Source organism: Oncorhynchus nerka, linkage group LG5, assembly GCF_034236695.1.
Source record: "Oncorhynchus nerka isolate Pitt River linkage group LG5, Oner_Uvic_2.0, whole genome shotgun sequence".
Taxonomy (NCBI): Eukaryota; Metazoa; Chordata; class Actinopteri; order Salmoniformes; family Salmonidae; genus Oncorhynchus; species Oncorhynchus nerka.
In genome coordinates, this window is record NC_088400.1 from 49,432,021 (window position 1) to 49,459,761 (window position 27,741).

A 27,741-nucleotide genomic window follows, 5' to 3' on the forward strand; every position below is an offset into this window, starting at 1 on the left:
ACGCTTTCAATATTTGTTCCCGTATACGGGTTGAAAATGGCAAATTTTGACACTAATAAGCATCTAAATTGGAACATAGTGGCTGTACAGTAACATGCTAAACATGACATTAGAGCTCTGGCTGTGCGCTTCTCAGTGGTGTATGGGTTTTGACTGACAGACGTTCAGAACCTGAGCACTGCGCGCGACAAGAAGTCCCCCCCCATCCCTCCCGATAATTTGTGCAATTTAAGCAAATGTTTTGTTGTCTGAGTGAGGGAAATGCTGTAAATGAAGATGACTCAATGGACTGTACTTTGAAAGATGAGAAGCTGAGGATTATAATAAATACCGCTTTGATGTCATAAAAGTATGCCAAACACTTCATATTACCAAATCATAAAACTCATGTCATATACAGTGTCAACGTTTATGATCACTATGTTTGATGTACAGTTACAAGATGACATGTTGTCATTACCCTGGGTTGTTCTGAACAGAATGAGCCTGTTTGTTTATTTTGAGGAAAGTTTGCCGTGGCACAGACACCTGAATGCACTCATGACTCCATTCTATGCCCACCAAAATGACCATCTGCTTCTCTGAATTGCCTTGTAAAAGCCTAACACTGTAAGATCATATTTTATAACTTAGCTAGTCATGTTGGCAATAGAACAAGCTTTCAAATCATGCCCACCTCAACCAGATTTGCGAAAACAACAACAGTAATTGTGTGATGGCGGGGATGCATAGTTGTGTTCCAAAGTAAACAACGATAGGTGTGTTTGCTCTAGTTCATCAACGGCACAGCTAGGAGAGCTCAAAAAAAGTACCTTATAGTTGGAGACACTTCTTTTGAGTCATAAAAGTGCATCGAAATTGCTTACGAACTGTGCAAGCTTTGGAGAGGTGTGTGGCCACATGGAGACACCCGTTAGTCCTCTCACTCAAACCCTTGTAATTGTTTTGTCTTATCTTGCATCTACCCCACATTTTACATGAATAATCTTATCATGTTACAGAATGTAAAATATATTTTTAAATGTTGTTGCCAACAAATGCGGTGAAAAGTACAGTAAATGTCAAATGCACGTAAAATAAACAGTGTAATGTTTGGATTCAGTCTTGTGTCAGGTGAACTGCTGTGTACAGTCGTGGCCAAAGGGTTTGAGAATGACACAAATATTAATTTCCACAAAGTTTGCTGCTTCAGTGTCTTCAGATATGTTTGTCAGATGTTACTATGGAGTACTGAAGTATACGAGCATTTCATACGTGTCAAAGGCTTTTATTGACAATTACATGAAGTTGATGCAAAGAGTCAATATTTGCAGCGTTGACCCTTCTTTTTCAAGACCTCTGCAATCCGCCCTGGCATGCTGTCAATTAACTTCTGGGCCACACTGATGGCAGCCCATTCTTGCATAATCAATGCTTGGAGTTTGTGGGTTTTTGTTTGTCCACCTGCCTCTTGAGGATTGACCACATGTTCTCAATGGGATTAAGGTCTGGGGAGTTTCCTGGACCCAAAATATCGATGTTTTGTTACCCGAGCCACTTAGTTATCACTTTTGCCTTATGGCAAGGTGCTCCATCATGCTGGAAAAGGCATTGGTCATCACCAAACTGTTCCTGGATGGTTGGGAGAAGTTGCTCTCGGAGGATGTGTTGGTACCAATCTATATTCATGGCTGTGTTCTTAGGCAAAATTGTGAGTGAGCCCACTACCTTGGCTGAGAAGCAACCCCACACATGAATGGTCTCAGGATGCTTTACTGTTGGCATGACACAGGACTGATGGTAGCGCTCACCTTGTCTTCTCCGGACAAGCTTTTTTCCGGATGCCCCAAACAATCGGAAAGACTTTACCCCAGTCCTCAGCAGTCCAATCCCTGTACCTTTTGCAGAATATCAGTCTGTCCCTGATGTTTTTCCTAGAGAGAAGTGGCTTCTTTGCTGCCCTTCTTGACACCAGGCCATCCTCCAAAAGTATTTGCCTCACTGTGCGTGCAGATGCACTCACACCTGCCTGCTGCCATTCCTGAGCAAGCTCTGTACTGGTGGTTCCCCGATCCTGCAGCTGAATCAAGTTTAGGAGACGGTCCTGGCACTTGCTGGACTTTCTTGGGCACCCTAAAGCATTCTTCACAACAATTGAACTGCTCTCCTTGACGTTCTTGATGATCCGATAAATGGTTGATTTAGGTGCAATCTTATCCTTGCCTGTGAAGCCCTTTTTGTGCAAAGCAATGATGACGGCACGTGTTTCCTTGCAGATAACCCCATGGATGGCAGAGGAAGAACAATGATTCCATGCACCACCCTCCTTTTGAAGCTTCCAGTCTGTTATTCGAACTCAATCAGCATGACAGAGTGATCTCCAGCCGTGTCCTCGTCAACACTCACACCTGTGTTAACGAGAGAATCACTGACATGATGTCAGCTGGTCCTTTTGTGACAGAGCTGAAATGCAGTGGAAATGTTTTTTTGGGGGATTCAGTTCATTTCCATGGCAAAGAGGAATTCATCTGATCACTCTTCATAACATTCTGGAGTATATGCAAATTGCCATCATACAAACCGAGGCAGCAGACTTTGTGAAAATTAATATTTGTGTCATTCTCAAATCTTTTGGCCACGACTGTACTCACCTTCGGTCTAATAATTTCCCCATTATCTCCAAACTGTTCCATTTCAATTGCTACCATGTTTATGCATATTTTTTGGATATTTCTTCTGAAAATTCTCCACGTGGTTTACACCTGGTTTGAAAATGGAGTTACGAGAAAAAAAATAAGCAATTGCACTTGTTTCATAGAACCGGTGTTGCGTCAGTAACCTCCATTAGCCACTAGATGCGGTTATAATGAACAGATTGGTTTCTGTTTTCTCCCTACAAATGTGTGTCTATTCTTTGAACGGTTTAAGCAACAAAAAAATATTACGCCCCCGTCACTGAAAGATCATCTCAGCAACACGTATGTGTCTTCTGTTTCCCTCGAGCCGCACAGGACTCATTAGCACAGAGTGGACAAGACCAGGCACGAAATCAGACTGGTGGGAAAAGAACACCGTCAATTATGATGTTTTTTTTATCTACACAGAATATAATAACAAATTATTGCCTGATGATCTTTTGAAATTCCCAATACCTTTCTGATGCATTTCAGTCACTTCAAACCAGACTTCCTTCAGAATGAAATTCTGTCAAAAGTACTGTCAGACTGATTTGTAATAGACTGTCATAGCCCCAATTTTAAAGATTACATCCTTCTTTTTTTTTTACATGGTGGATCGCAATTTTGAAAAAAAATCTAAATGGGTCGCTGATCCGAAACAGTTGGGGTGCCCCTGGGTGAACATATTGTCCCATGTACATTGTGTAATTTACCGATGGACTCTAACTAGCCCCATAGGGATATCCAAAGTCAACCCAAATTGACCACGAGCATTACGATTGGGTCGCGTGTAGCTGCACCCTGAATTGATAATGACTTGTGTGCTGCCAGATGTGGGCATGTGGTCAGGGTTAAAACAAACCCAACCTTCATTTACACTGTGATACAGTAACGGCCACAAGTTTCACAAAATTCCAAAATGATCCTAATTGCACTTTGTCGTCAATTTTGACAGTAGAATAAATGTTTTTCTGACTCATATCGAATGCCACATGGGCTCAAAACTAGTTGGAACCTCTTCTCCTTTCCTCTCCTGCTAATTTATCTTTGGGGACCGTTTCTAAATCTCCAGCTGCTCAGTTAATCCAACTTTCAAAGCCACTATTTGGCTGAGTAAGGCTCATTGGGTGTCAGTCAGGTAGTACCTGGAGGCTATGGATAAAGAAAAACCCTGTCTTACCTAAAGCCCCCTTCGCCCTGGCTTATTTTTCTCCACATTATTAGACGTGGTAAATCTCAGAGCTGGAGGGAATATGTGACTTTCACTATAATGAACGAAGCAGCCATGTCTGACCAGCCCTGACGGTTTGGCCTCATTATTTGCTCGGTTTCGTTTGTCTTTGTTGAGGGTTCTGCACGTCCACTACAGTCGCATTTAGATGGATCTTTCTGTCAAATGCTTCCCACAGCTGTTTGAACTGGGTGGCAACTGGCAAGGGCACTTTGTGTAACTCAACGCTATGTGATCTGATTAATTCTCAAGGTTAAGATCCCAGGTGGGCCGTCCGCTACTCGCTTGGCATTTGTCCAATTAGGGATGAAAACACAGACACACAGCCATTCTCTCAGTGCATAATGAGGAGAGAAAAAGGGACTTTGACAAATGTTCTCACCAGAATAACTGTCCGATTGCGAGAGAGTGTATCACAGGATGGTAATGGTAGCAGTAAACTGTCATCTCTGTCCAATCCTCACCAATAACCCTTTACATGGTTAAAACGGCGCTCTAAAGACTGCCCTTGACATAATGGCAAGAGATATGGTGATAAGCATCTTAGGAATTAACTGGAGTTCTGGCCACATCAGCACATGTAGGGCTCAAGTGAGGCTCGGCATGGCAATGGTTTGACTGGCTGTCTGGGAGAGAAGAGGGGAAAACACACTGCAGAGGATTCAGGAAACTACACGGTTGCCATCGAAATCCCTGGTCCGAAACAAATCTGACCCTTTAGGAAATTGCTCATACACAGATATGAATTGTGCCTGTTATTGTACGACTGGCATGATCATATTAATGAAGGCACTTAATATGGTATAGTACAAACCCATATGAACCCATTGGGTATACAGTGACTGTCATATAACTTTGACTGGATTTCCAATGATGAACATAACCACAAGTAGTTTCCAAGAGCCCAGCTGGCAAAATGTGTCATGGGAAGTGCCAAGTAATGACATCATTTTCTAATTGAAATCTTTTTTTTTTTTGGGGGGGGTTGAAGAGATGCCAGATAACCACAGCACAATCAGTGAAAGAGGTATTTTTCCCAGTATGCTAAAAAGACAGGTAAACAAAATGTCATTTTGCCACGAGTGTACAACCTGACATTATCATTGCGAAGTCTGACATCATTGCAAGCAGTTTTGCCCGCTGGGTCAGTTCAACAGATGTGATGGCAGGGAGAGCTAAAGGGATGCTAGATGGGTGAGGGGTAGGGTGGGGAAGGACATGGACCAGACAGGTGAACGAAGGTAAAGGAAGCTAGGTGGTGTGCAGACTTTACCTGGAGCGTCAGAACAATGTTCTCTGGCTGAGGGTTGCCAAGTCAGATGAAGAAGGCATGCAGAAGACAAAGCCAACGCAGAGTCAAAGAAAGGGCAAAGCCATACAAACCAAATAATGAAGCAGAAAATCAAACTTAAAATTGACATGCATATCCAGACATTTGCACACAGACAGAGAGCATCTATAGGCTCTAATATATTGTACACTCCATCTTTGAAGTCGTTTCAACGTTTTGGCATGCCATTGACTGGGGGGCTTCAAAACAGTTTAATCCTGAGTAATAAATAAATCATTGAAGTTCTGTCTGGAAACTTTCTAACACTTTTCTTCTGAAGATTCGGGAGAAACCTAGATCTTCAAAGAAAACGAGTTGTTAATTAAAGCTATTTATTAGACAAAAACACAACTAATTTCTCCCTCTGTTTGTTTTCATACACAGTGCCAGAGGCAATTACTGTTTTTCCAGTGTACTAACACAAAGGACGGCCATACCTTGGCTTCCACAAGCAATTAACACATTGCTTTAGAACAGAAAGGGCGGTGCCAATTTCGCAACATCTGAAATATGCGTTGTTTCAGTATCATAAGAAAAACTGTGACACTAATAAGAATGTGAAATCATAAAAACGTGTGAACAACCACAGGCAACCATCAAACATAGAGTGTGTGCACAAACACACACTTACCTTCTGATACTCCGACTGAATGGCTCCAAATTTATCCTTGGCGACTTTGATGACGAGATCTGAAACAACATGGAGGAAACAGACACAGTGTGAAGCCCCCTTGTCACAGCTCAGCAAAGTCATAGTTGGTTACGCAACATCATGTTCCCCCCATAAGTACAGTACAGAAACGTTTACAACACAACCTCCCGAGGACCACCTTTACCCTCTAAATTGTACAGTAGTAAATCATATACCATATCCATAGGGGTTCAGTCAAAGAGATACAAAATAATAGTGTTCTATTTAATTATGTGTGTTCAGCAAAGCTATCCACTGATCTAGAAAACAAAAGGCTATTGCATCCCATTATTTTTATTTCTACTTTGCACATTCTTCCATTGCAAAACTACCATTCCAGTGTTTTACTTGCTATATTGTATTTACTTTGCCACCATGGCCTTTTTTGCCTTTACCTCCCTTCTCACCTAATTTGCTCACATTGTATATAGACTTGTTTTTTTTTTACTGTATTATTGACTGTATGTTTGTTTTACTCCATGTGTAACTCTGTGTCGTTGTATGTGTCGAACTGCTTTGCTTTATCTTGGACAGGTCGCAATTGTAAATGAGAACTTGTTCTCAACTTGCCTACCTGGTTAAATAAAGGTGAAATAAAAAATAAATAAATAACAATCTTCACTAGCGGTGGATGAAACCTTATAGTAACTGCAGAACTGTAGACATCCACTTTTACTATGGACATGTTGAAGTAAAAATGTATTGTGCAGGTCAAATCTAAACACATAACAAAGCTATAAAGAAACATTTTTAAAATATACGAAAGCTGTTCAGATTACGAGGTAAAAAAATCCAAAAGAACCCTTCAGTTCAATGTGAGGACAACATAGCCACTGATGTTATTTCGTTAGGAGTCAAACTGACATGAGGCCGAAAGCAAAGTCATGAAGTGAAAGGGTCAAGCACCACGCTTTCATGAAGTGAAAGGGTCAAGCACCACGCTTTCATGAAGTGAAAGGGTCAAGCACCACGCTTTCATGAAGTGAAAGGGTCAAGCACTACACTTTCATGAAGTGAAAGGGTCAAGCACCACACTTTCATGAAGTGAAAGGGTCAAGCACCACACTTTCATGAAGTGAAAGGGTCAAGCACCGTTTCCGCGGACGTCATATTACTGAGACACACTGCTGAGGACAAAAATACTGCGACAACATTCTCCAAGATTGCCTCTCCTCCAACCCACTCGATGCCCTATCTATGTGGCATATTGGGGGCATGAGCTTGATAGAGCATGGAGTGGGGTACTCTTCCCACAGCTATTTGACCTGCAGCGGGGTTGTTCATTTCTCACAAATGATGACAGCGTAGAGCAATGCTTCTCAGAGGCTTAAAGCGCCCTGGAATGAGATGGAAAAAGAAAGACAAGGGGCTTTCCTTTGCTGCAATGCAGTTTTTTTTATATCACAGGCAGAAATAGACAAAAAAAAATGCTAATAAAGACACACTAAGGAGGGAGGGAATCGTTGACAGGCACTTTTTTTTTTTTTTTAGCAAAGATGGGCCATCTATTATTCAAAGGATGGGCTGTGTTTTAAGAGGAGGAGGTCGCTTCGGGCTTCTCTTTCACCCAATTATTCTTGCTTTTATGAAGATCTGAGTGGCAAACTAACACGGGTTCCATGGAAAACCTACTTCATTGTCTTTGTCTTGACATTAAATTGTGTTGAAATTAGGACATGTTCGCATCTGATTGGCGCGTACATCCCTGTCCTTACCAGAAAATAGTTATTAGTAAAAATGATTTTGACACATTGCTCACGTTTCCCCCATTGCTTTCCCCCCCAGAGTTGAAAAGTGAATCTAAGACCTCTGGTTTCACTTTTCTGACGGTTCAATTTGACATTGAATCGACCACTGTCAATATCCCCTCACATTCTGATAAAGGGGGAAATCCATTAACCAGGTAAGTGGGTTTGCTCATCAGAAGATGACTTACATGCTGACCAAACCGGCCGCGTTGTGTGTGCGAGTGTTGCAAAATACATTTACAGATGTTTTTCCATTTTAGAGCTTGACGCGATGCAAGTCTCGCCTCTCCCATCTACTGATTGTTTTTTTTTACGAACATATACCCCCGTGGGTGACTGAAAGATGAACGAGGTCCACACTTCACGCCAGTTCAGTCCACTCCGGTTCACTCCACTCCAGTTGTACCTTAAAGTTGGTTGCCAACCTCCATATCAAATCCACAGAAGAAGAAAGATGAACGAGGAGAGATTAAGAAAACTAACAGAAAACTAACTAGGTTTCCCCTTTGTATCTGTAGATTAATTGTCAGAGTGGGGAACACACCATTTTGTATCTAAATGACTCTAAATGGGTAAAAATTCTAAAAAGATGCAGCTAAAAAAAAAAACATATGCATTTCAGGTAAAATAACAACCCAATGTCTACCTCCCTGGACAAATTAGCTAGGAACAGTAAGGTAGCTAAATGTCCAAGAATGTTATTACTATGGTTGGTTCACAGTTGACTTTGGTATTTTAACCTGCGTGTCATGAATGTGTCTGGTGGGATAGACAGAGCCAGTTTGGTCAGCCTATTACAGATACCTTCTGTGTAATCACATTAGCTAGCTACCTACAGTACATATCAGGGTAGAGGGGCTGGCCTGCATAGCAAGCAGCAGCAGCTTAAAAGTAGTAATCATATGGGGGGATGAATTTAAAATATATTAGGATACATGTGCAATGTAAAAAGAAAATTGGCCATATAAGGTATTTCAAAAACATGTTAAATACATTCCAACATATATTACGGAATGTATATAGAAATGTATGAAACATGTAACTCACAATATATGTTAAATGCATTGGGAGAAGTATTTAATGTATTTCAAAATAATTAAATGAAATACATTAAAACAATATTTTCACATGTATTTCACGATTTATTTAGAAAATAAATGTTCAAATGCATTTGGAAATGTTTTGTGAAATATATTACATTTGATTGTATTTGTAAGAAATGCAGTATATGTTTACATTAAAATGTATGGCTGATAAAATACATTTGGCAAATCACATTGTTCTGAAATTGTGACTGTCTTAACAATGGAGCTATTTAGTATCACATGCACTTATGTCAGTCTCATTAAGACTGTAGTACTGGCAGTGTACAAGCTCTAACTGTATTGACAGAGTACATAGCACATGAACTGGCATGACACTTTTGCCCATGGGTGGCAAAAAGAAAGCTAACCCAAGGCCAAAACTCCAACAAGCCATGCCTCCAGATCCTCTAATAGGCTGCAATATACAGTGCATTAGGTTAGAATTCAGACATTATCCAATTTATTTTACGCTACAGCTTATTCTAAATTGATTAAATGTCCCCCCCCCATCAAACTACACACAATACACCATAATGACAAAGCAAAAACTGTTTTTTAGAAATTTGTACAAATTCATAAAAAAACAACAAGTGAAATATCACATTTCCATAAGTATTCAGACCCTTTACTCAGTACTTTGTTGAAGCACCTTTGGCAGCGGTTACAGCCTCGAGTCTTCTTGGGTATGATGCTACAAGCTTGGCACACGTGTATTTGGGGAGTTCCTCCCCTTTTTCTCTGCAGATCCTGTCAAGCTCTGTCAAGTTGGATGGGGAGCTATGCTGCACAGCTATTTCCAGGTCTCTCCAGAGATGTTTGATCGGGTTCAAGTCCGGGCTCTGGTTGGGCCACTCAAGGACATTCAGAGACTAGTCCCGAAGCCACTCCTGCACTGTCTTGTCTGTGTGCTTAGGGTCATTATCCTGTTGGAAGATGAACCTGCGACCCAGTCTGAGGCCCTGAAAGCTCTATAGCAAGTTTTCATCAAGGATCTCTCTGTACTTTACTCCGCTCATCTTTCCCTCCATCCTGACTAGTCTCCCAGTCCGTGCCGCTGAAAAACATCCCCACAGCATGATGCTGTGACCACCATGCTTCACCATAGGGATGGTGCCAGGTTTCCTCCAGACGTGACAGTTGAATTCAGGCCAAAGAGATCAATCTTGGTTTCATCAGATTACAGAATCTTGTTTCTCATGGTCTGTGTCTTTAGGTGCCTTTTGGCAAACTCCAAGCGGGCTGTCATGTGCCTTTTACTGAGGAGTGGCTTCAGTCTGGCCACTTTACCATAAAGGCCTGATTGGTGGAGTGCTGCAGAGGTGGTTGTCCTTCTGGAAGGTTCACACATCTCCACAGAGGAACTCTAGAGCTCTGTCTATGTGACCATCACCTACCTGACCAAGGCCCTTCTCCCCGGATAACTCAGTTTGGCGGGGTGGCCAGCTCTAGGAAGAGTCTTGGTGGTTCCAAACTCCTTCCATTTAAGAATGATGGATGCCACTGTGTTGTTGGGGCCCTTCAATGCTGCAGAATTGTTTTGGTACCCTTCCCCAGATCTGTACATCAACAGAATCCTGCCTCGGCGCTCTATGGACAATTCCTTCGACCTCATGGTTTGGTTTTAGCTCTAGAATGCACTGTCAACTGTGGGACCTTATATAGACAAGTGTGTGCATTTCCAAATCATGTCCAATCAGTTGAATTTACCACAAGTGGACTCCAATCAAGTTGTAGAAACATGTCAAGGATGATCAATGGAAACAGGATCCACCTAAGCTCAATTTCGAGTCTCATAAACATTTTTAAAAACCCTGTTTTCGCTTTGTCTTTATGCGGTATTGCTGAGTATTTTAGAAGAAAAAAATATATAATAAGGATTTGACATAACAAAAGGTGGAAGGGATCTGAATACTTCCTGAAGGAACTGTATTTTGACAAAAATGTATTTTTATTGTACTTGATGCATACCAAAAGCAAAAAATGCACTTAAATGGATTTAAATCACTACAAAAATGACTACAAACATTGTCGGTGATTTAATTAAGCTGAGGAGAGGCACTTGTTGTCTATACCATATAAAAAATGTAACATGAGATTTTTTTCCCCATAACTTCAATTATATCACTGGCTTGGTGGACCAATTTCTTTTCTCCTGTAGCTAGGTTTTCATTCAATTGCCGACAGATTTTCATGTGAATATTAAAACATCTGCATAAAGCACTATGCACATTTTCCCATCAGGGATGTTTCTATCAAACTGAAATATTGCGAATAAAAGGCTGTGCATGATGATGTAGTGCACATAAAAAAAACTTTTGTGGTTAAATTACCATAAAAAATACTAGTTAAATGGGTTTCCATTGCATTTTCAACTGTAGTGACGGTTTTGTCACAAAAACTGTTGCCTTATATAGCAAATGTGCCCAAACTACGGTTTGCAACTGCACATGGGGACAAAGATCGTTCTTTTTGGAGAAATGTCCTTTGGTCTGATGAAACAAAAACAAAACTGTTTGGCCTTAATGACCATCGTTATGTTTGGAGGAAAAAGGGGGAGGCTTGCAAGCCGAGGAACACCATCCCAACCGTGAAGCACGGGGGTGGCAGCATCATGATGTGGGGGTGCTTTGCTGCAGGAGGGACTGGTGCACTTCGCAAAATAAATGGCATCATGAGGCAGGACAATTTGTGGATATATTGAAGCAACATCTCAAGACATCAGTTGAAAGTTCAAGCTTGGTCGCAAATGGGTCTTCCAAATAGACAATGACCCCAAGCATACTTCCAAAGTTGTGGCAAAATGGCTGGATAAGAGCATCTGCTAAATGACTTAAATGTAAATGTAAATGTTAAGGACAACAAAGTCAAGGTATTGGAGTGGCCATCACAAAGCCCTGACCTCAATTCTATAGAAAATGTGTGGGCAGAACTGAAAAAGTGTGTGCGAGCAAGGAGGCCTACAAACCTCACTCAGTTACACCAGCTCTGTCAGGAGGAAAGTTCACCCAACTTATTGTGGGAAGCTTGTGGAAGGTTACCCTAAATGTTTGACCCAAGTTAAACAATTTAAAGGCAATGCTACCAAATACTAATTGCGTGTATGTAAACTTCTGACCCACTGGGAATGTGATGAAAGAAATAAAATATGAAATAAATAATTCTCTCTACTATTATTCTGACATTTCACATTCTTAAAATAAAGTGGTGATCCTAACTGACCTAAGACAGGGAATTTCTACTAGGATCAAATGTCAGGAATTGTGAAAAACTGAGTTTAAATGAATTTGGCTAAGGTGTATGTAAACTTCAGACTTCAACTGTACATTATGAGATTATTATGGATCAGGGCAAGATTATTTGTATTTTTCAAACAGCAGCCGAATATTGATCATCATGTCACCAGAATAAGACCCTCAATATTTATTGGAAAGGAACATCAAGCCAATCACAGTGCACTTTCACCACCTTGTGCTTTCCTGAGTCATTGAGTGACTCCAAGTTTACTTCGATATAACGGTTATTATATAAATATTTGCGCATAAAGGTGTTTCCACTGCCATATCTGGCATAATTAATTTTTTTACAGACAAAAATATCCCACCATGTCGAACGGACAAATTGTCTGTCTGCTTTTATTCATTTGTAGCGGCATTTCATGTTTCCATCAGCCCAGTCGTGACTTTTTCCATGCATCAGGTAATTCATCCGCATTAAATGGTTGGATGGTTAACCTGGTTATTGATCAATACGTAAAGAGTCATTTAAGGGCCGCCCGAGTAGCACAGCTGTCTAAGACACTCGATCCCAAGCTGTGTCGCAGCGACCAGGAGACCCATGAGGCAGCGCACAATTGGCCCAGCGTCGGGATGGATGGTGGGGATGTCCTTGTCACATCGTAAGCTAGCGACTCCTTGTGGCGGGCCGGGCGCATGCTTGCTGACTTCGGTAGCCAGTTGTACGGTGTTTCCTCCGACACATTGGTACGGCAGGCGTTAACTGTCATAACAGTTAACGCCTGTCAATCCAAATGAACGCTGCCATTATCTGCCATACGGGTTGCTACTAGATACCTACAGTCAACATGATTTGACTGAAAATCTGAGTCAGGTGTTACTATTATCCCTGTGCTTCACTGAACCTCATGCTGTGTGGAGAAGAGGAGGCAAGCAATGAACAAAGGTGAGATTACTATTATGTTCACCCAATTAATTCCAATTAGCATGTGTACACCCATGTCAGCTGCCGTGCTGCTAGCTGATTTGCTAATGGGATTAGCCCGAGGAGACTCTCTCACGCTAATGGGGAGAAACTGGCCTGCGCCCTTTACCTCACTAACAGCTATGTGACAGTTCCTAATTTATTTCCTGTTCCACTTTGTGTGATGGACAATAGCCTCTTTTGGCAATCCACACAGAGGCAGGCAGGTATTGGAGGGCCTTGTTTGAGATTCTCTTGTATTCATTTTGAGCTAATAACATTGTACTGGTCTGCTCTGTACTTAATACTGAGTTGGAGTTCAATTTTAGGATGTAAACTCTTGTGTAACAATAGTTGTTTATCTGGTCAGTCAAAGATGGCGGGTGGGTGAGAGAAGAGTGAGAGAGAGACTTCACTTCAAAGCCGGAAAGCCTCACGGCATAGGTAACACAATCTGCAGCTAGTGTTGACATTGGTAGTGACAACCTCAAACTGACCACTCAGAAGTGATACAGTCTGCCCTGACCTCCCACTAAACCCGAAAAGAGTTAGACTTTTGGTAAACACAAAAATGTACGCTCACAACACATAGTACCACAGCTGTTTGAAAAGCTTACATCTACATTGGAATTGTTATGTCTGGTTAAATATCCCAAAGCAACATCGTTATTTTTTTATTTTTAAATACAATAATTAGGCATAATCAGGTTTTATTTTATTCATGCTTATAATAAACCAAAGCAAAAATTATAGTTGAAATATAGGACAGCAATATGTTCAGCAAATGTTAGTGTCAGTTTTCCAAAGTTAGAGTTCTAGGAGATAACTCACTACCTGAACACTATAATATGTCATCAAGCATTACAATAAACATGCAAAGATGCACTGATGAGGTATGCAGTAGCCTGTGCAGTAAAAGTATGCTGTTTCGGGCTTGTCGGCAAGCTAGTTTACTGACCTAAAATGCTGCTAATGTGTCAGTACCTGCACTCACCATAATCTGACTCATGACGACATTAAATTGTGCCCGATTTATTGTGACAACAATATTATTATCAAGACTGAAATGTAGACGCCATGCAGTCGTAACATTCAGGGTAAAGCATAGCCAGGAGGGGAGGAGATCCAATGGGTTTTGGAGTCAGGGGGATATAGTGATATTAGGGCGTTAGAAACTGACACTCAATGGAGGTCAGACGTTTGCTGTGCTGTCACCCTCCTATTCTGCCAGCCCTAAATCCAGCTGACATGGTTTGAATATGGTGCATGAATTCCCATTCCTCGGGCGGATGTAAACAGTCCCTTAGGCCCAGTGGTAAACAAAAGAGCCGTGTCTCTTACTGTGTGACTCCAAGAGGTAGTAGAGCAAGGGGAGGGGGGGTTCAATTACATAGTTGCATAATAAGACCGGTAGGACTCCATGCCAGTGGGAGACTACCGTAATTGCTGGACTATAAGCCGCTACTTTATTCCCACGCTTTGAACCTCGCGGTTTATACAATGACGCGGCTAATTTATGGATTTTTCCCGCTTTCACAAGATTCATGCCGCCAAAAAACTGAGCACCGTCACATAATGTGACGTAAAATCGAGCGCGCTCAAACTTCCCATCATTCTGATTACGGTAGTAATTTTGTCACCCTCATCATGGCAAAGACACGGAGAAATGCATATGATGCAGCTTTCAAGTTGAAGGCGATCGATCTGGCTGTTGGAAAAGGAAAGAGAGCTTCTGCACGGGAACTTGGCCTTAATGAGTTGATGATAAGACGTTGGAAACAGCAGCGTGAGGAACTGACTCAGTGCAAAAAGACAACAAAGGCTTTCAGAGGGAAGAAAAGCAGATGGCCCAAAGTATTTGCAGCCACTCGACATCAGTGTAAATCGTGCATTTAAGGTGGCGCTCCTTGTTCAGTGGGAGTCTTGGATGACAAGTGGGGAGAAATCCTTCACTAAAACGGGCTGCATGCGAAGAGCAACTTATGGTCAAGTCTGCCAGTGGGTCCTGACAGCGTGGAGCATTGTCAAAAAATCCACTATCATCAACGGGTTTCGAAAGGCTGGACTGCTGCGTGTTGAAGGGGCAGCATGAGCTCAGCGGGGTATTTGCCTCCGGATGAAAGTGACGAGAGCGACAATGAAAACGATCCAACATCGGATGAAGCAATTATGAGGCGATTCATCTCCGACACCGAAGGAGATGACTTCAGTGGTTTCAGTGCACAGGAGGAGGAAGATAGTGACCAAGTTCATTTGTTTCAATGTACCGGTAGGCACCTGCGGCTTATAGACATGTGCGGCGTATTTATGTACAAAATACATATTTTTTTATAATTCAGTGGGTGCGGTTTATATTCAGGTGCGCTTAATAGTCCAGCAATTACGGTAGATACTGTAACAGTACGGTAGGGTTCCCCATCCGCTACTTCTGTACTAGCCTGGGTAGCCACTAGTGGGTTTTATGGATGGATCTCCACTATAGTCTGGGCTTGATCCACACAAGTCCCCCGGCGAACGGTTCGTACATAAAACATTCTCCATTCAGGCTGGATTTCATGGCGAGAAGGCAACAACAAAAAAACAAGGAAAATATGGCTACTTTCATTGTGAAACACCATTTTCCAACACCACGCTAGTGTGGCTAATGCCTAGGAATGTTAGCCTTCTTGCCATTAAATCTAGTTAGGGAGGAAATCGAAGCCTTTTCCAGCCTGAGTGGAGAATGTTTTCTGTAAGACCCGGGTCACCAGGGGACACGAGTGTATTACCGGCTGTGCACATCAAGCCCAGACGACAGTGGAGATCCATAAAGCGGCTGCCCAGGCTACTTCTCTGCTGGCTAAACTCGGAACTCCATGTGCTTCTGATTCATCTGATGGCTGACACCTACTCTGGGTCTGATATCACCTGACTCGAGACAGGGGTTGCTCCTTTTGATTTCAAAAGATCTGAAGGAATATAATAAATCAGTGATGGGAAAACACAGCAATGCAGGTCTCTTTTGAGAGTGAGATGATACCCGACCCTATGGTATTAACTTAATTGTGTAAGCCCAAGCAATGCTTTTTACACAAACAAATGTTCTGAAATCTCATCCGAACACTCAGGCGTGTTTCACAGTTTGTTCCACGCACTGGAAAACTTCCTTTGCTGTCTCCCAGAGGACTTAAGACTCCTTTGATGTGACAAGGCGGAGGAGGTATTTGGACAACCTGTTGTGTCTTTGAGATGGATGGGATCCCCTGTGGGTATCAACCTCACTATTTTCAGAGGCGAAGGAAAATGTTTTATGGAGGCATAAATTAGAAGCACTTGTACAAAGGAAAACATTCCAGTGAATTACTCGCCTGATGACTAACCTTTCCTTCGACCTGAGGACTAGGCATCTAGGAGAGGTTTATGAACGTGTTGGTCTGATAAGTGAATGAGTGAGTGTATGTGAGCGCGCATGTGTATCGGGAGGCACTAATGACGAGCAGCTCTGGAAGGAGAGTGAGAGAGAGATATGGACGTGGATGGGATCCAAGCTCGGGCTCAGTGAATAGAATCGTCTAATCCTCCTCCATCAATGGCAGCGCAGCTCACATTTGCCTCTGATTAGGTTTCCCACCCACGCCACTTCTCTCCGTCGCCGTAACTCTATCTGTGGTAGCGTGGGGGAGCCAGCTAGCATCTCACCACCTCCGAGCCTGAGTGGTGGATTTTACCGCAGCAGCATCTATATTCTCTATTATCAGCCTTTGAGTGGAGATAAAGAAGAAAAACCTTGCTTGATAAATATTTCATTGGAGTTTTCCCAGAGGTAGCCCATTTCGCTTAGGACGGGTGTGCAGCAGCAACTGATTAGATAGATACCCACTGGGCACAGAAGTCAGTTCAAAGTCTAGTTTTGATTTATATTTGGTTGAGTTGTCAACTAACGTGAATTCAACATCAAATAAATAAACAAATTCGCCATGTCATTGAACTTAGGTTAAAAGTAAATGCCTTTACTTTGATGGCTTTGACGTCACTACATAGAACATGGAAACAATGTTGATTCAACCAGTTTTGCCCAGTAGGTAGGCTCTAACGAACAAAGAGCTCCTATAGGCTTCTACTGCATCCATATCTTTGCCTGTATTAAACAGGATATCCTGCCTGCAGCACACCCTGCAAGAATGTAGCAAGTGGGCAACTTCAGGGGTTGAGTTAACTGGGCTAATTCAAGTTCAGGTTTATTACTTTTCCTAAGAGGAAAAGAGGAAACAGAACTGATGTATGGGTGAGATTTTCATACACTGCCCATCATTGACAGATTTATATGGAAGTACTTCCATATATACTTTGAAAACAGGCTACCTTCAGACGAGTCTTGTGAGGCATGTGGGCGTCCTAGTGCAAAACAACTGACATGTAGGCCTATGTGTTCGTGAGAGTCTCACCTTTCGATGGTGGGTGAAATTAGTGTGTAGCCCAAACTGTTTGGACAGATTGGAGGTTGTCAGATTGGCGGTTCTGACTTCAGACAGGTCCCATGACACTTCTGGGGATCGTAGAGCAAAACGGAAAACACAATCTTGTCCGTAACAGTCTCATCTTTCCATAAAGGGGTCTGTTTGTAGTTGGATGCTACAGACATTTTCTTGGGATGTCTCCTTGTCTGACAAACACCGCTGTAGCTCTGCCACCTTCTAGCACAGATGAGGAAGGTCAACATGGGCAGATTTCTTTATTTTAAATGTAACCTTCATTTAACAAGACAAGTCAGTTAAGAACAAATTCTTATTTACAATGACGGCCTACCCCTGCCAAACTGGGACGACGCTGGGCCAATTGTGCGCCACCCTATGGGACTCCCAATCACAGCCGTATGTGATGCAGCCTGGACTCGAGCCAGGTACTGCAGTGACGACTCTTGCGCTGAGATGCAGTGCCTTAGACCACTGCACCACTCTCGGGAGCCCGATGGATGCAGGGGATTGAGACGCAGCCCATCCCAAAATGATATCTCTTGCTTAAACAGAAATATTTGTATATTATGCTAATTAGATGTCCATGGGGGCACGAACATTGAATCTAGGGATTTTTCAACTTGACGGCTCGGTTAATCAAACCAGCAACCTTTCGATTTCTTGCCCAATGCTCCAACCACTACGCAACCTCCCACCCTACATCTCTCCAAACACCCACAGTGTGATGCTAATCCTCAGTCTTAGCCCCCTGGGTGTCCATGTAAAACAGTCTTAGCCCCCTGGGTGTCCATGTAAAACAGTCTTAGCCCCCTGGGTGTCCATGCAAAACAGTCTTAGCCCCCTGGGTGTCCATGCAAAACAGTCTTAGTCCCCTGGGTGTCCATGCACAGCACTTTAATTGATTTGAGTGAACGTCTAAGCGCACGCACTGGGACACACAATACATGTAACCAGTTCAGTAGCGCATCTCTGAAGATGATCTGAATCTGAGCCTGGGTTGGTGATGCACAAAGAATGACCTAAACGCTCATTCATAATCAGTCTTTCTCATTTAAATGAACTGCAATAACCATGGGGAGTGTCCACAAAATGGACTCCGAATATCACCCAACTGTGAACCATAAGGTGAGGGAACCTTGTAATATGCACTTTGGGATGCAAGGCACTGGACCGACACAGTATTATCTTCATCATCATGATGACTGCTGTAGGATATTTTGAGGGATTTACCTATAGCTGTAGTTTTTATACCATTGAAATCCTTGTGTGTTTTTTTTTTTTTTCGGGATCGAAAAGCGCTTTCAATGTACACTTAAACGACTAAAACCAGATATAGAGTATGTACAAAAGATAATGGACCTTATAATATGATCTTTGAGAACTAACATTCACCGAAATAAAAGCTAGGCAAGGCAGTCAGGGAGAATTGAAAATTCCAAAAACAATGAATTTAGATTTTGCTATTATGTTTGAGCAAAATAACACAGCATTAGCCATGGCAAAATGCAAAGAATTGCAGGAAATGTGCTTTAAAACTGCAAAATTTTCTCTCGGCTGCATGGGGAAATGTGTATAATTGCAGGAAATTGGGGGCCAAGATGGGGGCCTCTAAAATATTCTCTTAAATTCAACCAAGCTGACGGGCAGACCGCACCCCCGTCACACCCCTTCCATGCCCCCTGCCACACCTACCACCTAAGCCCCTTTAAGATCCAGAAGAAACCCTGTATAGTCTAAATTAGAACGAGGAGAGTAGCAAAAATGAAAGTGAAACACATGGTAGTCTGTGGTAGTTTCTGCAGGTCAGAATGTTATACGATTCCTATTCAACCTAGTATTAGTGCAGCATGCCATTTTTTTTTTTTACAACTATGCAACCATTTCGGGTCTTGGCCACCGAAATGAGGTGATAATCCAAAATCTGTTATTCTGTAGCCGCTCAACTGAGCAGAGTATAACGGAAGAGGCAGGAGACAGACACAGATATAAAGAAAATGCATCGCTTCATCAATGTCTCAGAGAAGCGTACCCAGGTAAAGTGTGTGAGAGAGAGAGGGAGAGAAAGAGAGAGGGACATAATTGTGTGTCTGTTTGGGAGAGAGGCGGGGAGAGAAAGAGAGCGAGAGAGAGAGAGAAAGAGACAGTCTGTTAAGTCAAGCCCCATGCACTCATTCTTCCATCACTCACATTTACCCATGAAGGCATGTGACTGATGAGACCTTGGGTTGGAATGAAAAATACTAATCAATGGGCAAAAAAAAGCCAGTCGCACCGTCAAAATACGAATATTACCCCAGCTTAAACCTTCTCCTCCGTATAGGGGGACATCCATATAACAGGCTTACTGGTGGAAACGGTATAAAACGGCATATCTTTGAGATACATTTCCAAGGTATTGTTCAACTCACTCGACCCCTCCCTGCTTGTAAGGCAGAGTAGAATGCAATGTGATTTTCTGGGTCAGGGATGGCATTGACAAACTTCTGCGTTTTCCCAAACAAAGCCACTGTGTCTGTGGAAAGGCAAAGCCTAGTTCAGGGAAGTAAGCACAACCTGACGAGTGTTGAATGGGGAACATCTTGGCAGGGACTGTCACAAAATGTGATTTTATTTGAAGTCTGGTGTGACGATGTCACTTCATCTTCCTCTGAGGAAATGGAGATATAGCCGGTGAAATTAAGTATTATTGACATAGCGAAATTTGGTAACTAATAGATGGGTTAGCGAACAACTTCGCGAAAACGGTGAACAAGCTTCAAAGGTGCAGAAGGCCATGTGTTGCTGTGATTCTGGAATGCTATATAGCTAGCAACAATGGCAAGAAGCTGCCATGTTGGGAATCATGGGTGGCTCGTTCAAGCTAATTTTATCTTGTTCTTGATACCATGCCTTGTTTAGATTTGAGTTGTTTTGATGATAATCTAAAATATTCACTAGCTTCCTAACCAACAACTGAAACAATGCATTTCAGAGACGGTGCTCATTTTGCAAATGTATTTATGTTTTCAATAAACATTGGAGAAGAATGTTGTCACCAATCTTAACCAATTGCCCTAAAGTTGAGCACTTGTCCGTTTTGTTGCTTAACAACATATACAGTATTACATGTTTTTAATTAGCCTACAACATAAACATTTATAAATGCATAGGTTATCCTGCAGTAGTAAATACTGATTGTTTATGCGGTGGTTTATGCGGTGGTTCATGAATTCCATTCGTTTTTCCAACAGGACAATGATCCAAAAGACACCTCCAGGATGTACAAGGGCTATTCGACCACGAAGGAGAGTGATGGAGTGTTGCATCAGATGACCTGACTTCCAAATTATAGTCTCACTAAGCGAAAACCAGATGGGATGGCGTATCGCTGCAGAATGCTGTGGTAGCCATGCTGGTTAAGTGTGCCTTGAATTCTAAAGAAATCACTGACAGTGTCACCAGCAATGCACCCCCACACCATCACACCTCCTCCTCCATGCTTCACGGTGGGAACCACAGATTCAGAGATCATCTGTTCAACTACTCTGCGTCTAACAAAGACACAGCGGTTGAACCAAAATCTCAAATTTGGACTAATCAGACCAAAGGACAGATTTCCATTGGTCTAATGTCCATGGCTTGTGTTTCCTGGCCCAAACAAGTCTATTCTTCTTATTCGTGTCCTTTAGTAGTGGTTTCTAAGCAGCAATTCGACCATGATGGCCTGATTCACGCAGTCTCCTCCGAACAGTTGATGTTGAGATGTGTCCGTTACTTGAACTCTGTGAAGCACTTATTTGGGCTGCAATTTCTGAGGCTGGTAACTTTAATGAACTTATCCTCTGCAGCAGAGGTAACTCTGGGTCTTCCTTTCCTGTGGTGGTCCTTATGAGAGCCAGTTTCATCATAGCACCTGAAGAAACTTTCAAAGCTCTTGACATTTTCTGGATTGACTGACATTCATGTCTTTGTATTGTTATTATTTTTTCAGTGGGTAGATCAGCTTTAATATTGCAGATAGATTGTAGCTTCCATCAATGTAATTGTCTGCATCATTTCCAATCCCCCATATATTTTTGGCGTATTTATATATATTTATATATACTGTATATACACACCCTTAATATATATATATATATATATATATATATATATATATATATATATATATATATATACACACACACACATCTTTAAAATATATTTTCCTTTATCATTCCCCGCAAACCCTACCACCCCTCCCCTAATTGGAGTAAACAAATAAACAATAACACTTAGGCTTCTACTTCCAGCTTATCAAATCAAATCAATTGTTATTAGTCACATGCGTCGGATCTTACAGTGAAATGCTTACTTACAAGACCCTAACCAACAATGCAGTTTAAAAAATATGAATAAGAATAAGAAATAAAAGGAACAAGTAATTAAAGAGCAACAGTAAAATAACAATAGCGAGACTACATACAGGGGGTACCAGTACAGAGTCAATGCGCACCGGTTAGTCGAGGTAATGGAGGTAATGTGTACATGTAGGTAGAGTTATTAAAGTGACTATGTATAGATAATAACAAAGAGTAGCAGTGGCGTAAAAGAGGGGTTTGGGGTGTGGGCAATGCAAATAGTCTGGGAAGCCTTTTGATTAGATGTTCAGGAGTCTTATGGCTTGGGGGTAGAAGCTGTTTAGAAGCCTCTTAGACCCAGACTTGGTGCTCCGGTATCGCTTGCCATGTGGTAGCAGAGAGAACAGTCTATGACTAGGGTGGCTGGAGTCCTTGACAATTTTTAGGTCATTCCTCTGACACCGCCTGGTATAGAGATCCTGGATGGCAGGAAGCTTGGCCCCAGTGATGTAGTGCCTTGCATTCGGAGGCCGAGCAGTTGCCATGCCAGGTAGTGTTGCAACCATGCTCTAGATGGCGCTGCTGTAGAAACTTTTGAGGATCTGAGGACCCATGCTCATTTTTTTCAGTCTCCTGAGGGGGAATAGGTTTTGTCGTGCCCTCTTCAAGACTGTCTTGGTGTGCTTGGACCATGTTAGTTTGTTGGTGATGTGGACACCAAGGAACTTGAAGCTCTCAACCTGCTTCACTACAGCCCAGTCGATGAGAATGGGGGCGTGCTCAGCCTACTTTTCCTGAAGACCACAATCATCTCCTTTGTCTTGATCATGTTGAGGAAGAGGTTGTTGTCCTGGCACCACACAATTTTTCTAGGCGCACTGGTGCTCCTAAATTTAAATTCCCGGTCGCAGCTAAATATTTAGGCGCATATGCGAACAAAATGGTCACACTGTAAAGCCCTCATAGATCCAGTCGCTAGGGAGAACAGAATTCGTCTTGACAAACAGAGCCAACGGGTCTGTCTGAGGAAGAGAGCGAGATGGAGAGAAAGTCTTGTCTTTCAGGACGTGCATCACAGGAGGTTGGCGGCACCTTAATTGGGGAGGACGGACCTGTGGTAATGGCTGGAGTGAAGTAAGTGGAATGGTATCAAATATTTGATGCCATTCTATTTGCTCTGTTCCAGCCATTATTGTGAGGCGTCCTTCCCCCTTCCCACTGACGTGCATCGATAGTTGAGTGCTAATAAAAAAGGTATTAAGTGGTTTATAAGGTAATAACCAACTGGAAGAAACTTAACGCACATATTTCAATTAGAAAGCTGGGAGACAAGGCACATTAGTTTAAGATTAAGCTATATTTCAATTGCTGTTTTTATTAGACAGATACAAGTGTGGGATCTTAATTTGAGCCCGTTTTCTACAGCAGAAAAATGATCCTGCAGCAACGGGAAATGTGCATTATTATGTGGATTATAATACACATTTTTGTAGGGGTTGATACATTTTTCGTTAGGGCAAATCAAGTCTGAGTTTCCAAAGTGGACAAACTTTAGAAGCCTTTTTAAAACTCAATACACTCCACGTTTGCATTTCCTGTTGTAGCAGTGGATCAGGAGCGCATATGTGAAGCTGCAAGCAAACAGAGATGTTAGCGAGGCAGTTGAGGCTCTTGTGTGAAGCTGAAGGCAAACAGAGGTCTTGTCAAGGCAGCTGAGGCTCTTGTGTGAAGCTGCAAGCAAACCGAGGTCATATCGACGCAGCTGCAGGCAAACAGAGGTCTTATCGAGGCAGCTGAGGTTTTTGTGTGAAGCTGCAGGCAAACAGAGGTCTTATTGTGGCAGCTGAGGATCTTGTGTGAAGCTGCAAGCAAACAGAGGTCTTATCGAGGCAGCTGAGGCTCTTGTGTGAAGCTGCAGGCAAACAGAGGTCTTATCGAGGCAGCTGAGGCTCTTTTGTGAAGCTGCAGGCAAATAGAGGTGTTATAGAGGCAGCTGAAGCTCTTGGCTGCATCTGCCAAGTCCACACTAATACTGTCTCAACTAATGCTGTCCATGTGCCAACACAGAGTATTACTCAGGCATACAAACACAAACACGTAGGCATGGTTAAGCATACACACGTACAGTGCGTACAGTATGAAAGCACATCAGAGAGAACTCAAAGAGATAGGAAACATGGACGAGTTGAGAAAAACACACAAATACAGACAGACAGGCAAGCACGTATACACAGTAAGATGTTAGAATGAATGCAGAGGCCATAAAGTTACTAGTTGGCAAGACTGAAAGCAAGGCACATACAGGGGTTCTGAAACATTTTGGGGCTGAGGACACCTTTTGTGATAGCAAATTCAGTAGGCACCCCCTCATAATCAGAACAGAACTCGAGTGAGATAAAAAAAAAATAGCATACAAGGAGTTTTACTATGACTTCGGCAGGGCATGGACAGGCGAACCAAGTCCCGGGCCCTGGGAAGGAACATTTTAAAAGGCCCGTCTCTTGTCATCGGAGAGAAAATGTGTCCGTTTCCAGCTAATTTCCTGTCATTAAAAAAAGAAAATCCATGACACAGAGGGAAAAATGTGCAGTTTTAAAGCTTAAGTTAGAGTGCATTTATTTACTTTAAATATTGAAATTAAAAAATGATAATTGGTGGACTAAGAGCCATGTTTCCCAGGGTTAAGAACATAAACAATATTACATTTGATTGTCTTTTATAGTCTAAACCTATTCCTCGGATTCCTTGGCCAAAATTAGTTTAACCTGTTGTTAGTCATTTTTCTTAAATACATTTTTTTTTAAACACAAGAGGGACATATTTCTTCCACATAGCTCATCAAATGGCTCGTCTTGTTGGGGCTTTGGCGATAAAGACAATGTTTTCCTTCGTGTTTTTCTCCTCGTTGATTTGAGTCTTTTCACCCCGAGGCAGCATCATAGACATCATTTCCACTTGTTTACATCCTTATTAAGAATAATCATTATTATTCCCTGTGGCGGGCGGAAAGAAGAGTAACAGACTATATAGAACAGAGCTCGGAAAAGGGGAATGGTTTCAGTCTCGTTTTCGTTTTGGGGTTATGGCCTCCTGATTGCTGCCTCTTTGTTTGCTGCATGATTCACTCAAAGCACTTAAGTAAAAACCCAAGGGAGAGAAATTGTCATGGAGAACAAGATGAAATGACCATAAAATGTGTCAAACTAGCATGAGCTCATTGTTACACTACATGTTCTGTAGAGATTGGAACCACATCCAAGTGTTAGGCACTGTACAGTACAGTGGTTTAGGCCTAGGTCTACTGCAAGGTGTGGAGCATCTGCCAACTTTTTATGAATTTGTCAGTATTATTTTAGTTCCATATTCAAGGTTACTAACTAGGCCAGAAAAACTGTTGTCCTGAAAATCTTACACATTTCACAAATAGGGATTTGGGAAGGTGGGAAAACTTCACTCCCAGTGGCTAACTGGTAGTTTATATAAAACACACATGAGAACTGTGGTTAGCTCAACTGCGATTTGACTCACACAAAATAGTTAAAGTGGAAAGGTCATCTGAATCAGTATCCCACTAATTATATATAATAATAATATATTATTCTTTTTTGGGGGGGGGGGGGGGGGGGTCTCCATTAGCTCTTGCGAAAGCAGCAGCTACACTTCCTGGGGCCCACACAAAACATGAATTATGACATAATGCAGAACATTAATAGACAAGAACAGCTCAAGGACAGCTAGGCTAACGGTTGTAAAGCAGTGGGTGGCTAAGGATTGGCTATGCACGTCAGAGGTGCAGGTAGACACAATCCCTGATTAACATCAGTTTGCAGGAGCTAAACCAGTGTCACGGCAACAATGAAGGACAGACAACTCTAACTACAGAGGGCGGGTGCCTATTGATCAGAGAAGGAAACCTAAATCCACCCCACACACTGTCAATAAAACAGATGGAGCTGTGTCATCATGTGTTGTTCGCTATCGGGAGCACGGGTCTTAAACATGCGGCACATGGGCAATTTTCAGTCCGTCATCTGATTTAAAGTGGACCCTACTTGTGGTCCCCTCAGTAGGCTAACCTTTTTGATTATTTGACATTCTATGTTGGGGAAAAACTACTCACATGCAAAGAGGCACTGCACTCAGTGTCTGTGTGAAAAAGTAATTGAAGGATAATTAGGGTGCGCCCTAAACCAATTAGCATTAGCATTGGTTTTCAAGAGATAATTTATATATCCCTGACACCAACCAATCCCAGTCCTCAAGAGCTAAATTACACACTCTTAACCTCACTTCTTCATTGTGACACAGACCATCAGTGGTACATTTAACTGAGGGCCCCCTGTCTCTTAAACGTAGTAAGGCTAAAAGGATACTCTGAAGTAGCACTGAAGCTGATGCCACGCAGAGTAGGTCGTCCGAGTAGTCATCTCAGGCGTTGGCAGGTTGACCCTTACTGCAGCACATCTGCAATTACAACTCACCATGTCCCCAGTGCCAGCTCCCAGAGGGCACGGTTGCGCCCGCCAATGAAGCTGAACTAAAGGATGGAGAGGATGCATGACTTGCCGTCCATTCACCAGGACAGTGGCTTGCTCGCCTGCTCGGCTTCCCAGGGCTGACCCATATATGACGTGCCCGAGCGAGACATGGCCGCAACCGCCGCTTCATGATGTGGCAGCGCTCTCTCTATTTGTCTCTCCCACGCGCTCTCTCTTTTTCATTCTTTCTCCCTCTCCTTTTCTTCACTGCTTCTCTTGATCTTTATATTGTTCTCCCTATTTTCTCTCTAAGGGACGCCATGTTTGTCTTCCTGTTCGGATCTTTGACTGTTTCGTTTCCTATCGCTAAGTGGATTTCCTGCTTTTTACCCTCTGTTTTCTCTGTGGTTCTCTCTCTGTCTTTTCATCACATTCCCTTCTTTCTTTGACAGATTGAACCTATGCCGATTGAAGCGACGTTGGTGGCATTGTGCGAATAGCATTACCTGAAAGACTCAAAGTCCCAGGACATCTCAATGCCATATCTCGTATCATATGTTCCATCCTCGCTCTGCCAATACGCCAGCCTAGTGTTTGGTAAGGCGAGCTTCAATTAATGAGACACAGCGCTTGCCTCTTGGATCAGAATTACCGGAAATACCTTATATCCTTTATAATCAATTTGTGGCACCCCGTTGAAGAGCACATACAGATTTGCCGGCATACTTAACGATTATTCACTTCACAGAGAAAAAAAGCGGGCAATTAGGAGTCTTTCAAGCACTCTGAACTCTCAGAATTCTTTGTCTTGCGGCTCGGGCGAAATCCCGTCCAAAGCTATGTGAAGGAAAGTAGCTCCACTAAAATTAAGCATTTCATTCAGCAGTAGTGATTTGGCTGCCATCCCCTTGGCGGAATCGAGTTCCTGCAGGGTTCTTGATTACTGCACTAACGTGGAACACCATGCAAAGGTATTTTTCTGGGGGGTTTGCAAATGCAACCATCACAAGGGGGGGGGCATGAGCTCATATGACAGAATTAATCTTGGATTCTCTAGCGTCGGCTTAAAGTCGAGGAGAAATTCATGTGTAGGCCTAGTTAGTTATAAACTGCACGGAAGAGAAGAGCTCTTGACTTCAAACTGCTTTGAAAAGTTGAGAGCCGTCTCAACAAGTTGTGTCTGCAAAAAGGAGTGGATTTTGTTTCCAGCGTTATTTCGGAACGTGAGGAGGAAATTCACTCAACCTTCATCTGTAATCTTTAAGAGCGTTATTTCATTTGAATGGGAGGAGTGACTGAGAGTTGATTTCAGGCAATATTGTAGCTCATGCATATCAAATGTTGGCAGACTGTGCACATGAATCTATGCTATATTGCTGCTGGCCTCAAGACAGTGCGACATAGTTAAGCTATAAGACGTTGTGGTGAGAGAAACGACAGCCTGGCAGAACAGGATTAACGGTTATAGGTTAGCCTACATCCTCAATTCTTCATCGGATAATGCTTTATCCCAACGGACACAAATGACACAATATCATTACATAAAACGGC

The 27,741-nt window shown here is 42.4% G+C and overlaps 1 protein-coding gene across 8 annotated transcripts in view; it reads right to left on the reverse strand.

Moving 5' to 3' along the window:
* LOC115129563 (prominin-1-A-like) overlaps window positions 1-27,741 on the reverse strand; it is a 115,687-nt gene that overhangs the window by 74,053 nt on the left and 13,893 nt on the right. For 5 of the 8 annotated variants that reach the window (XM_065018715.1, XM_065018719.1, XM_065018716.1 and 2 more), the window contains exons 2-3: window positions 5,850-5,908; window positions 5,162-5,188 (exon numbers count right to left, since the gene is read on the reverse strand). In XM_065018715.1, coding sequence (XP_064874787.1) covers window positions 5,162-5,188; window positions 5,850-5,908 — 86 coding nt within the window. The remainder of the gene's footprint in view (window positions 1-5,161; window positions 5,189-5,849; window positions 5,909-27,741) is intronic. The other 3 variants (XM_029660065.2, XM_065018717.1, XM_029660067.2) reach the window with 1 other exon arrangement.